The 13295-nt window shown below is 36.8% G+C and overlaps 1 protein-coding gene across 1 annotated transcript; it reads right to left on the bottom strand.

Moving 5' to 3' along the window:
- Positions 1 to 3763: 3763 nt before the first annotated feature.
- Positions 3764 to 13295, bottom strand: LOC111000718. The gene is made up of 3 exons (XM_022270268.2): positions 11520 to 13295; positions 6664 to 6785; positions 3764 to 6271 (listed from the first exon to the last, which is right to left on the bottom strand). Exons 1-3 carry the CDS (start codon positions 12933 to 12935, stop codon positions 5692 to 5694), a joined length of 2118 nt encoding a protein of 705 aa, XP_022125960.2. The 5' UTR covers positions 12936 to 13295; the 3' UTR covers positions 3764 to 5691.

The raw sequence follows: 13295 nt of genomic DNA on the forward strand, positions 1-13295 counted from the left end.
CAATTTGGTCTTTTTCTAGTACAAAAACCTATCAAGCCTCAGATTTATGTATTTGTTTTATCATAATTCTCACGAGTGCTACATGCGCGTATAGACAGAATGTTAATAGCTGCTCAGTCGGGGCTTGTACCTACGTCCTTTGGGATCAGATTGGACTCTATTTCTTATGCCGGCTGTACATATGGGGCCAAGGTGTTGGGCAAATTCATTGGTTGTTGTGGTTATAGTAACAGTATATAATTTATAAAATTAGATAGATATTGTGTCAGATTAGACCAATATTTAAAAGAAATAAAAACACATATTGGTACACGTCATAAGGAAACGGAAATATAAGACACGTTCAATATATATTATGACGAATCTACAAAGGTGAAATCAAAGATATTTCCGATTTATCAACTAAGGCTTATTTTTTTATATAGAAATACTTTTATTGTTAACCTTGGTAACTGTTGGAAGTTCCGATCGTTTTGAACGAATTTTTTTCAATGGAATCTCGCTTTTGGCCTTAACAGCTCAGCACGGGCTGTTTTGGCTGGGGCATTTGGGCGTTGCCAAATGTATTGTCGTTAAAAAATGTCGCGAGATGTCATATGCCGTAGCTTGGCGGCCGGCACATGTGTGGAAAGATAAAAAGTTGCGGCGGTAAGCAGAAGAGGCACACTTGGAAGATATGCAAAAGTTACACAGCTTAATTCAATTTCTTCAAATACTTTTTCACAGTGTCGATAGAAAAGAAGTCTTTAAACTTACTGACGGTTGAAGATAATTGTATCAAAGTATTTATTTATTGGCAACGATTGTGCAGGCCTGGTGCCCCCAGCCCAGCCTCCGTAGAGCCTGAAAAAGAAGCAGAGTGGTTTCGTGGCGCACTGACGAACATCGCGGATGCTGCGATGCGAAGAAGCCGCCCTGGACCTCACCGGACCAGTGTATTCTGGTGGTCGGCAGAACTCGCCCAGTTGCGGTTTGCTTGTGTTGCAGCTCGTCGAGGCTACACGAGGACTCGCAGAAGGCGACCCATTCGCGCAGTAGAGGAACGGCAAGCATATAGCGCATACCGAACTGCAAAACTGGCGCTGCGAACAGGTATCGCCGAAGCAAAAAAGAAAGCATGGCAAGAACTGCTGGACACGCTCGAGCGGGATCCATGGGGGCGCCCGTACCAAATAGTTACAAACAAGCTACGCTCGCGAGCCCCACCCCTCACGACACACATGGAGCCGGAACTGCTCAGTACAGTGGTGACAGAACTCTTTCCTAAACGTGACGCCTCGAGCACCCCACATGATACGACTTTGGACCACGGAGAAATAGTGTCTGAAGTGTCTCCTTCGGAGCTTAAGACGGCAATAGCACGCATGTCCTCTAAGAAGACCGCACCCGGCCCCGATGGCATGCACGGACAAGTGTTGGCTCTGGCCCTCGACGCTGGTCTTGACATGCGCTTTCGAAACCTCCTCACGGAATGTCTTAAAAGGGGCCTTTTTCCGTCGACATGGAAGACAGGTCTGTTAGTTCTTCTAAAAAAGGGTGGAAAACCTCCGGAGTCACCATCAGCGTATCGTCCTATAGTTCTTCTAGATGAAGCCGGTAAGCTTTTCGAGCGTATCATTGCCGGCCGAATTTATAACCATTTGGAAACTATAGGACCGAACATACATGAGGCTCAATTCGGTTTCCGAAAAAACAGGTCAACGATCGATGCAATTGCGCAACTGCGAGGAGTGTGCGAGGAGCAGGTGTCACGGGGCAGAGTAGTTCTAGCGGTGTCGTTAGACATTGCGAACGCCTTCAATTCCTTGCCCTGGGACTGTATCCTGGATGGCCTGCGCCACCACGGCTTACCGGCCCATATAAGAAGATGTGTAGCATCGTACCTTAACGGCCGTCGTGTCATCTTCCCGAAACAAAATAGCATAGGGAGCCACCTCATCAAGTGCGGCGTTCCACAAGGTTCGGTTCTTGGCCCACTCCTTTGGAACATAGGTTACGATAGAGTGCTGCGAGGGGAACTAGTTCCGGGAGTGTCAACGATATGCTATGCAGACGACACCCTCGTGGTCGCTATTGGACAAGATTTTAAGGAGGCGCGCCTTCGAGCGACAGCTGGAGTAGCTCGGGTGGTTTCTGAAATCAAAAAGATCGGCCTCGAGGTCGCCCTTCAGAAATCAGAAGCTATATGCTTCTACGGACACGGAAAAGCTCCACCCCAAGGCGCAGACATAATTGTCAGTGGAGTAGTCATCCGGGTTGGTACCACGCTTAAATACCTAGGGCTGATTCTCGACCCACGGTGGACTTTCAGACCACATTTCGCAGCACTTGCCCCTAAGCTCACCGCCACCGCAAACATGCTCTCGCGCATAATGCCGAACCTCGGCGGGCCGAATGGGGGGTGTCGCCACCTTTACGCAAATGCGATCCGGGCGAAAGCACTCTACGGGTGCCCAATATGGGCCGACAAACTTACCAGGCACAATCGCACGATTCTCAGGCAGTCGCAGCGAGTGATCGCAGCCAGGGTTGCGAGGGCGTACCGCACTGTGTCCTATGACGCAGTGTGTGTCATAGCCGGTACCGCACCCTGGCATCTCGACGCGGTTGCTTTTAGCGAAGTATATTGGCGGAGAGCCGAAACCAGGGAAAGAGGAAGCAACCCCACACTGGAAGAAATAAACGCTTGGCGAGCCCTGGAAGCCCAAGAAATGCTAGCAGAGTGGGAAAAGGAGCTGGCGGGAGCGACTGCCGGTAAATATACTATAGAAGCCCTCAGACCCCTGCTCCAACACTGGGTAAGGAGGCGCTGGGGCCAGCTCAGCTATCGTCTTGTGCAGATCCTGTCCGGACACGGATGTTTCGGTAGTTATCTGCACAGAGTAGTAGGGTGTGAAGAGGCACCAACCTGCCACCACTGTGCCGGAGACAGCCCGGATGACGCCCAGCATACGCTGAGAGACTGCCCAGCATGGGACGTGGAAAGGGGACCGTTGCTGGATGCACTCCAGGGCGAGGACGCAACACTTCCAAATGTATTGAAGGTTTTAGTGAGCGCGAGAAATGACGGCCCGTGGAAAATATTTTATAATTTCTGCGAGGCGGTCATGAAAATAAAAGAAGAGGCGGAAAGGACCAGGGAGCTTTGTCCCGATGCCCATCCGCGACGGCGAAGAAAACCGCAGGCCCGTCGCATAAACGCGCGACGCGCTCACCAAATTCTCGCCGCCTAAAAAGTGCCTAAGCGGGGAGCAGGGGTCCATGCGTCTAAAAGAAGGGATGATGACCCATCCCTGCAAGTACTGGACCCGATCTCCCCTAGCTATTTGTAAATGCGTATGGCCCGGTCTGTGAAAGATGCTTGCTGTGTCAAGCATCCTCACAAATCAACAATGGGCGGGAAGAGGCGGACGCAACCGCCGCATCGCGTGTTGGGAAGCGGATAAGGCTCTGCTGTTACCGCATCCCGCATAAGGCGATTGTTGGTGGCACCTTGGGGTTTTAGTGGGTATGCACAATGGCGAGTCCCACATAATCCTTCTGCACCAAGCAGTCGCGCCGCGGAAGGGTATGCGCAAAGCATTTCCCCAAGTAAAAAAAAAAAAAAAAAAAAAAAAAAAAAAAAAAAAGTATTTATTTATTAAAACTACGTTACATTACAATATAAACATTGAACATAGTTAAATGAAAAGAAGGGCAACTGGCGGCCTTATCGCTTTCGACCGATCTCTTCCAGGCAAGCACAAGTAAAAAAACACGATTATTTTCGTTTATTGTTTATTAAACCAAACCCCTTGTTAAAATTATATTATACACTTTAATTTGTATTCTATAAGGTACATGGAAATAAGATACTATACACGTATTTACATGAATATTGTTTATAAGCGTTAAAAATAGTTATACAGATTCCTAAGTAGACATAGGATGGATAAAATTTTATTTTCACGTATCATCAAAGCACAAAAATATAAAGAACCGTCAAAGTATTTTTTTGGAATTATGTGGTTTTATTTTAAAACAACGTGCTTACAAAACAAAGAAACGCCAAATATTACAATAGTACGAAAACAATTTTTTTTACTAAGCCAATTTATATTTTTAGTTTAAAATATACTTTTGCCATACATAGATATTACCACAATGTTTGTACTATTTTTAGTACTTGAGAGATGGCGATATTTGTGTGATTTGAGATAATGTCTACCTTTGGTCTCGTTAAATGCAATAATAAATAATTAATACACAAAACACAATATAAACTAGTGATCAGATGAGCAGTTATATTTCGGCAAGATGATAGCCTGGAAATGGTTATACAATGTGAGAATGGAATTCATGCCTAGTGTAGTTAGCGAGGCTCATAGATCCATCTAGTGTTTTTGTGAAAAAGATAAATTGTATAATGAGCTACTATCTCTTCTCGCACCAATTCAAAATATACTAGTTATAAAATGTATCCCATATATTTTTAGTTTTATATACATATGGTATAGCTCTCAACATGGATAATGGAACTAATCTTAACAGAGACTACACGTGCTTTGATAAGAAAAATAAACACATATCGAGATACCAATCTGAGGGTAGGTCAAAAAAATAAGAGGCTTAACGAAATCTGTCTATGAAAGCTCCGTATCGGAATAACGACTATGAATCTTAACATCCCAATGACACTAGATGGCGTTCATACAAAAATCTAAATGTTTAGTGAAATTTTATATTCTTGTGGATTTTGTGATGTTAATACTTAACTAAATAATATCAATATTTTTACGGTTACCGCCAAATGCACTACACAAGCACTATTGAAATATACATTTTAAACAATATATGTTTTTGTAAAAGATTTTACCAATAAATATATGATCTCAAAATTTCAAACAAAATTACAATTTATTTTTTGAAAAATACTCTTTAACAGCAAACAAATTTGGCGATTACTTATATAAGATAGATATATTACTATATAGATTTTATTTAACATATATTACATTTTTCATTTGTGCTATCTAGATAACTAGATTGAGGCACTTAGCATCCCTATTTTACTAACAAAATCCCCTAACTTCGTTTTATTTAATTACCTTCATTTTAACCAATATTTTTTCGTATAGGAATGCATATCTGACATTTATTTCATATATTTTCTATATGTTTTATGCAAAATAATATCTATATTTATTACGACTGTTGATAAATAAAAGAATCCTTATATTCAGTTATCTTGATGTATATGACAATAGACACACCTTATTTATCAACAAGTTCCAAACCCGATTAAGAGGTTCACAATAACCCAAATCTTTTTCAAACTATATAATGTAAGGCCACTTTTCATACTGTATTACTTAAAATACACTTTGAGCAAACACTAGGATTTCTTTTCGATGTTTTTAGATAAAGCTGTATATTTATTGCTTCTTTATTAATATTGGCACCAATATCAGCGCCAAAGGCGTGTCATAGCAAGCCACGCCCCATACACTAACACTGATACCAATCTTTCCGAAAAACCTTAAAAAATATTCCAGTGAGGCATGACAGTTTTGAATTTGGTATCAGTTTTCTATATTTTTATAACTACAATATTTTTTATTGTTTAGCATGTGTTTTCTGAATAATTATAAGTATGGATTCTTTTATTTACAACTACCCACTAACAAAACATTTAGGAAATTTACTCCTTTGTCATGTGTCATCCACATTATTATCAGAATCAAGGCCATTATCGATATTTTCTGTAACATTAACTGCTTTTTCTTTAATAAATCCATTTAAATGATTAGACTCATCTTCTTTATCTGTACATTTCTGTTCATCTTGAAGACTATTGCATTTTTCTCTATTGTGGCCAGTTTCAATTATAGGTATCAATTCCATCTTACTCTTACTAATATTTTCGACTTGTGGATCACAACCCTTGCAATCTAACCTATTTAATGTATGTGATTCATCACTCTGTAGTCTATTATCACTCATATTGTTTAACGATGTATTTTCACCACAATCTGTATTTTCTTTTAATGAAATATTATCTTTTATATCACCTGTATTTTCCTTCTCATTTAAACTAAATTCTTTATTTGCTACATTTTCTTTATTTTCTGTCTCCTTCTCTAAATATTCTTTTTTGCTTTCAAGAGCTTTTCTTTCCTCTAATTCTCGTCGCTTTTCAGCATTCCACCAAGGCATAAAGCGTTGGAACATCACACGAGTTCGGTGTTGCGGCTTCAGAACCCAGGATATACCCATTTCTACGTCCGCTATCCTGCAATTAAATTATAAAACTCAATAATAAGATTTTTATACAGTCAAGCAAATGATAAGCAGTCCATTGTCCATTCGAAGATAAATAATTAGTTATTTTAGATATTAAGTAATAAATTAACTTTGGAATAATCACACATGGGTAAAAATAAATAAGTACAAACTAAGACTTCAAAAGCACCCCAATCAGCTAGCAGGACAGCTAACCAGAAACTACTCGAAAAGCTGCGAGACATAAGAAGAATACGTATCTACTTATAGTCGCAAAGACTGATTGTATGATTAATAAAAAATAAAAACATTAACTTTGGAAGTGTAACGGTTAAAACTATGTATTTTAGTTTACCTATCTATTGGACATATATTGCCGATGTACAATAGTTAATTTCAAACCTTCGTCTAAATCGATCCCGGTCCAAAGCGTGTCTTTCCCAGTGACCAGCTCTCGCTTGTCGAGCTGCAAAAGCCCACACCCTCATCACATGGACCTTCGGTGGGTCGGTAGAGAAACGGACCTGGAATAAAAATATACTCTTATTATGTACAATGGAAAGTAACATGAATAATAATAAAGTAAATACAGGTTTCGTTTTACATTGCTGTATAAAGATATCTCACACTAGCTACAAAAAATGTTCTTAGGTTTAAGTATTTTTTATTAAAATAATCGTTTTTAATCTGCATGAAGATCATACACGTACATCTTTCTACATGCAGTCGTAGCACGGTTTTCTAAAGCCTAAAGCAATCTCGGCAAATAGACTTGCAATGCAATTTTTTTCGCATTTGTAGTCTATATTGTTATCTAATAAAATATTCTATAGTCTATGATCATCAGGAATAATTAAGGGTTCTACTTTCGAACGGATTTTACATATTAGTTCAGTAGCTTTAGAGCCTATTCAATGCAAACAGAAGATTTCAATTTGTTGAAGAAAAGTCGACCATATTTCTATAGGGAAATGTTTGCGATTCTTTATTACTATTAGCATGATCTATACGATTATATACATGACTATATGAGACATACAATAAAACGTTTGATTTGGTGAATCCTACGTGATTCATTCATTACAACCGATCATGTTCTATTACTACCAGTGTCGTCATCAGCCGAGTCACGACGTGACGTCACGAGACAGTTTCACGCGCAATGACCTTACGCTTATTCTGAGAAGTTCAAATTGGTAAAGAGAGAGAAAGAGAGAGAGAGAGAGAGAAAGAGAGAGAGAGAGAGAGAGAGAGAAAACAATCTTTCGGTAAAACTTATGGCAATACATATAGAGGTATGTACACGTTTTGCTGTTATTATATTATGTGTACTTTTTATATCAAATAGGTTATAGGTTAGCCTCCTCCACCTCTTTTTAAGTCTCGCATTGCGGTCTTATTAAGTGACCGCTAGATGAGGGGTATCGGGTTCGATTCCCGGCCGGAGTGCAAGTTTATTTCAATCATTTAACAACCTAACATAACCGAATGTAATTCACTGGGGTCTGGGACCCACTGGAAACTAAGACAATATCATTTTACATCATGCATCTAATATAATCAGATTTAGAAGTCCAAAACCATGCGTCTCCTTAATATTACTAGGGTACCCCATACAAGTCGTAAAGAACGATATAAACAAAATTGCAGCTTATTTTAAGGTAAAGTGATTCGTCAAATTTACCAAAACATCTTTTGACATTACAAGTGTAGATAAAGTTGCGGTCAAACGATGTCGACATTTTCGCATGTGTCTTATCAAGTATTTCTAATATTTCAAGGTGAAGCAATAATTTACATAAATATACATTTTGACATTTAGTGAAAAGAATTAAATATGTATATTAGATTTTGAATAATTATTACACGTGTTTAAGTATTGTAGATTTCTTAATAACATTCGAACGCTTATAGGAATTGTAAAAAGAAAATCTAATTGAAATAAACGACTCAATTTCTAAATGACTCAAGCTAAATAATTAGACCTTCACAAACAACAAGATATGTTATATATTAACCGTCAATACTACAACGTATATTGATTAATTAATTTATGACATATTTGTAATTTACATCAAGAAATATCAATTTATATGTATGTAGTTGCGGTCTATATTTATACAAAGGGCTCGTTTATCAATAATTTTTCTATAAACCAACGGTTTGTATCAATAACTTCTACAATTTCGGATGTAGCAACACGCGTTACTCAGCGAAGCCATAGGTATGCAAGCGCAAGAAACGCAAGAACGTAATAATTTCGGGGTTTCTGACGCCACGTCATCTCAAAACTCTTTGTTTACACAACAATTTCTCTATATTTCATATAAGGATAAATAGTCATCGTCTGGCCTGGGTTATCATATTAATGTGTCTGTTGACATATCAGCCTTAGACAATCACTACAGTAATATGTGATGACAGAATAATTAGTACTTTTATATATACCATAATAATCCGAGACATAATATAAAGCCTCTTTTACGGTATATGAAATCGAAAAGAAACTAAATCTCCATAAATAGAGGACATTTAAAAGCCTAATGTCAGGGGCCTGCGTTGTATTTGGTCCGTGTAATCGCAGGCCGAGGTCGTTATTCCGATTTAGGTACAAACACAATCGACCTTCGTGCCTGCATGATACAAAGTATTTAATAGAAATGCAATGAGAGTGTTACCTAACGACCTCAGCTGTTGCATCATGATATAGGGAAGTGATGATTAATTGGTACCCTTTTCGAGTATTTCATTACAGTACTCTTCGGAACTGGAGTACCGTGTCAGAATTTTTTTAAAACATTCACTCATAAAAAGAATTGTTTCATAATAAATAAAAAATTATGTTTAAATAACATTTTAATTGTAAAGGAGTATTTTCTCAGGATTTTACTTCAATATTTTTGATCAAGGATATTTTTGTCAAAATTTGCTTTATCGATAAACTTTTTATATTGAACAAGATAAGATATTTTTTTATCAATTACACTACAATATAGAAAGCGCCACTAAATATTTTGGAATAGCTTTATCAGTTTGACGTAATATGATTATTGATTGTGTTAGTATCTAATATTTTAAGCTCTCTAGCGATTTACAACGATCTTAAATTAACTAAAAAGTTATTACTTTGGCTTTGCTGCGGCGCAACTGTCTTTAGAGTCACTACTTACGCCCAAAGACCGGGTAGAAAAGTCGCTGGGCACATATTTTTGCATACTAAAAGCATCCAGTATTATTTATATTTTCATTTAATTAATTTGTCAACAAATTCATATTTTGTTGGAGATGCGTGAGGAGTAAAAAAATATGTAAGTAGTAATTGATTTTAAAGCATCCATAAAAATATCTATTTTGAATCCCCGTTTATGATATTATCTCAGCAATGTATACAGAACTAGAAATATATTGCGAACTGGTCAAACAAGGCGTAAATGCTACTTGTTCCATGTTTTGTAAGGTTTTTTAAAAATCATTCTTGCTAAAAGACAGCTATTACTTTGTACATGACTAGCCTGCAACGATATTTACTCAAATGCATATTAAATAACTTTTAATTAAAACCAAAACAATAACAAATACATTCATTGATTGTTAACGTGACGTAAGTTCTAAGACTTTTATGTTTTCTCAGCTATTTATATTTTAATTATGGTTACACCATGTCACAGATTATGTATTTGCTAAGATGTTGTCGTGTAGCTTAGCACGTAAGCGAATTTACTTTGTCGACATCGGTGTAGGAAAATGGGGAAAGAGTATACAGGAAAATTTATCACCTTCGCAAACTCTGTCCTTCACTAATGTAAATGAGGTATATTGGGACATTTATTGATGACCGGCGGTTAAGTTTAACCGGACGGTCAGTTGACCGACTGGTAACTTCCTCGTGGGAATTACGGAACGTAGAAAGTTTTAATTGTAATTGTTACTGTACTGTATCTGAATATTCATCATGATTTGACAATTATCGTCTACAATGAATCAGATATGAATATCGTGACAATTAAGTTAATATGGCGTCCAAAAGATAATTATAGTAAATTTCTAATTTAACAAAGTTTTGACTTTTTACCTTTTCTTCCAAACCTATATATAGCCATAGTAATTCTTTGATGTACGAATCACGGACCAGCGCTTTTTAAAACTCCCTAACAATAAATTTGGCTGCGATTCTGAGGCCTACATCGTATACAAAAACATTATCAAAAGGTTCGCAAAAGCTACTGTCTATTTCTATTCAAAATCACCGCAATGAAATGTTTTAATGCATGACAACATTATCTTCGTAAATACATGCGACAGTTTAATATTTATTTGCAAAATTATGTGGCTTATATTTATCATTGGAATTTCCTATCGGACATTTATGAACGGCATTCAAGGTTTAAGCCGTGTTTTACTGGAAACATCTAGTCCATTTAGCGCTTGGTCTAGATACGAGTACCTCTTGTTAATAAAAATGCGATAGCCTTTTCCTATTCACCTAGATTTTATTTAATAATGAGGAACAAAACATCTCGTCACTGGAATAATTGTTATATAGCAGAGAATCAGACATTGAATTCGATAATCGTCTTTTCATGCTTATAAATAAGACAAAATATATGTCAATGGAATTATACATGTGTTTTGCGTTAAGGAATATTCTCATACCGATTTTGTGGATTGTTCACGCAGATAAATTATAATTCATATACATATCCGGCGTTACGATAATTATTTGAAATTCATAGGCACACAGCTAAATGTAAATGATGCACGGTTATCAAAATTATAGGGTTATATTTTTATACCATTGTTTTAAAATTATTATTTGTTACCAAATTGGTATAAATTTGTAAATATATATTTCTGTTGATAAATGCTTGATTATAAACACAATCACCTTATCGAAAACTAGATTGCTTATTAATTATTTATTGGTTATTTCTAGTTATTTACTTCACTGTATGGTAACTAAGGTGTTACAATGCATTATGCTTATCTTATGGAAATAGTAATGGAAAATCGTATTTAATATACATATACCTCAGTATAAATTATACCACAGTATAAATATTTTTTGTCTTGTATAGTCCATGTTGGAACACTAATATCATAAGCCTAAGATATGTATGAAGTCCAGTGGTATACCACAGTAGACTTCAAATAGACTTTGGATAAGGCGAGACATTAAATATATCTAATTATATTCTATATTTTTGTAGGATTTTTAATTTAGTACACATTATTTTGTTGGTATGATAAAAACAACTTACCTTTTTAGATGGCTTTTGTTTCTTGTCCTCTGTTAGAATTTTGCTTTGTGTGGTATCTGACATATTTATCTTTTCTGGTTCAACTGCATGACCCGTTTGTATAGCACAGTCAACAACGTCAGTTGCATACAAGCTATCATCAGTTAAATCTCCAAAAGTTCTTGATAGCGAATGATTAAGACATGTCATAACATAACCTGAATCTTCTGTTTCCGATTCCGAATCGGAACCAAACACATCAATATTTGTGTAACAATCTGGTGACTCATCAAACACAATAAAGGAATCTTCCGACTCACAATCAGATGGTATTCTTTTCCGATCTGTGAATACAATTTGAAACGAATCATCACTGTCTACAGATGAAGAGTAAAATCTACCATTCACCTCATCAAAACTATTTTTTGTTTCTCGAGGTGCATCAATTTCATTGGCAAATGAAGATGATATTACTTCTTTAATAGGTATAGCTGTTGTTTCTTGAACTGAGTTTACATTCTGTTTATGTTTACACTGTAAGAGTTCTTTTAATTTATTTAACTTATCCTCACAAGTAGATACAATTTGTCTTTCTGTTGAATTGCAAGTTACCATATTTAAATCATTTTCAGTTCTATCTGTATCTGTTTTCTTTGTATCAGTTTCTGGTAAAATCTTAACAATATCCATAGATTCATTACAAAACTCAGTCTTAATAACTGGGGCTTGGACTTCAACTAATTCTTGCTGATGCTGATTATATGCACTGTAACATTCAATTAAGGTGTCATTTGCTAACTGAACAATGTTTTCTGGGCAAAATGCATCTTCAAATGAGTCTTCTAAGGATTTGGGCTCAACATACATTGTTGCCGGACACTTTTGAATGTTTCCATTGTGCATTAAGTGTACTTTGTTTAATTTATCCTTGCAATTAGTGATTACAGTCATATTATCCATATCATTGGAATTAGCAGTTGAATTCCTATTTTGAACCTCGAACTTGGCTGGATGCCAAGGTAGAGACGGTGCAATTTGTCCGTCATCCACAGCGTCGAAACAATCATAATATTGGGTGGTGGGTGAAGAAGCTCTTTTTTGAAACATAGCGGTCATAACATTGAAAACACCCGAAATAAAGTTTGTAATGCCACCTAGAGAACCTAACGCTCCAGACTCAGTCGTTGATGGGGGTTTCTCGAGCTTATCAGGGTCTTTTCTTTGTTCCATTGTCCCTGTTATCACTGAATCAGCTAAATTCTTTTTCAACGGGTCCGGAATTAAGTGCAAATTATTAAATAATAGTGTGTCTCCCAAAGGGCTTTTCATTGCTTTGGATTGGGCGTCCGTGGAATAATTGGTAATGGAAAAGTTTACTGGCGAGAACATTTTTGATTCGTTGCGATTACGCGTACGAAAAACTTGTATATTATTCATTTTTAAAGGATTTTAAAGTTTATAGAGGATGCTAAGTCATTTTACACTCACACAGGCATGTTTTTGTTATTGCACAAAAATGAAAAGTCTGAAAAAGGCTTGTGAATAAGTCTATAACACTTCAAACCGATAATAGACACTTCCTGGGCCTCACAAGGTCCTGAATCGTAAATCTTAAGTCTCTCCGTACTAAACACTGTCTCACCACAAGAAATGTTTCTTACGTCGGAACAACTTGAAAATTCGTTTGTTTGATAATAACACTCGCTAAATAGCTCCATTTTGATACAAAAATCGAAACACGTCTTTATAGTTCAGCCATTTTGTTAAAATAATTTGTATTTATCAAAGAGCATAGTA

Source organism: Pieris rapae, chromosome 15 (genome assembly GCF_905147795.1).
Source record: "Pieris rapae chromosome 15, ilPieRapa1.1, whole genome shotgun sequence".
NCBI classification, from domain to species: Eukaryota; Metazoa; Arthropoda; class Insecta; order Lepidoptera; family Pieridae; genus Pieris; species Pieris rapae.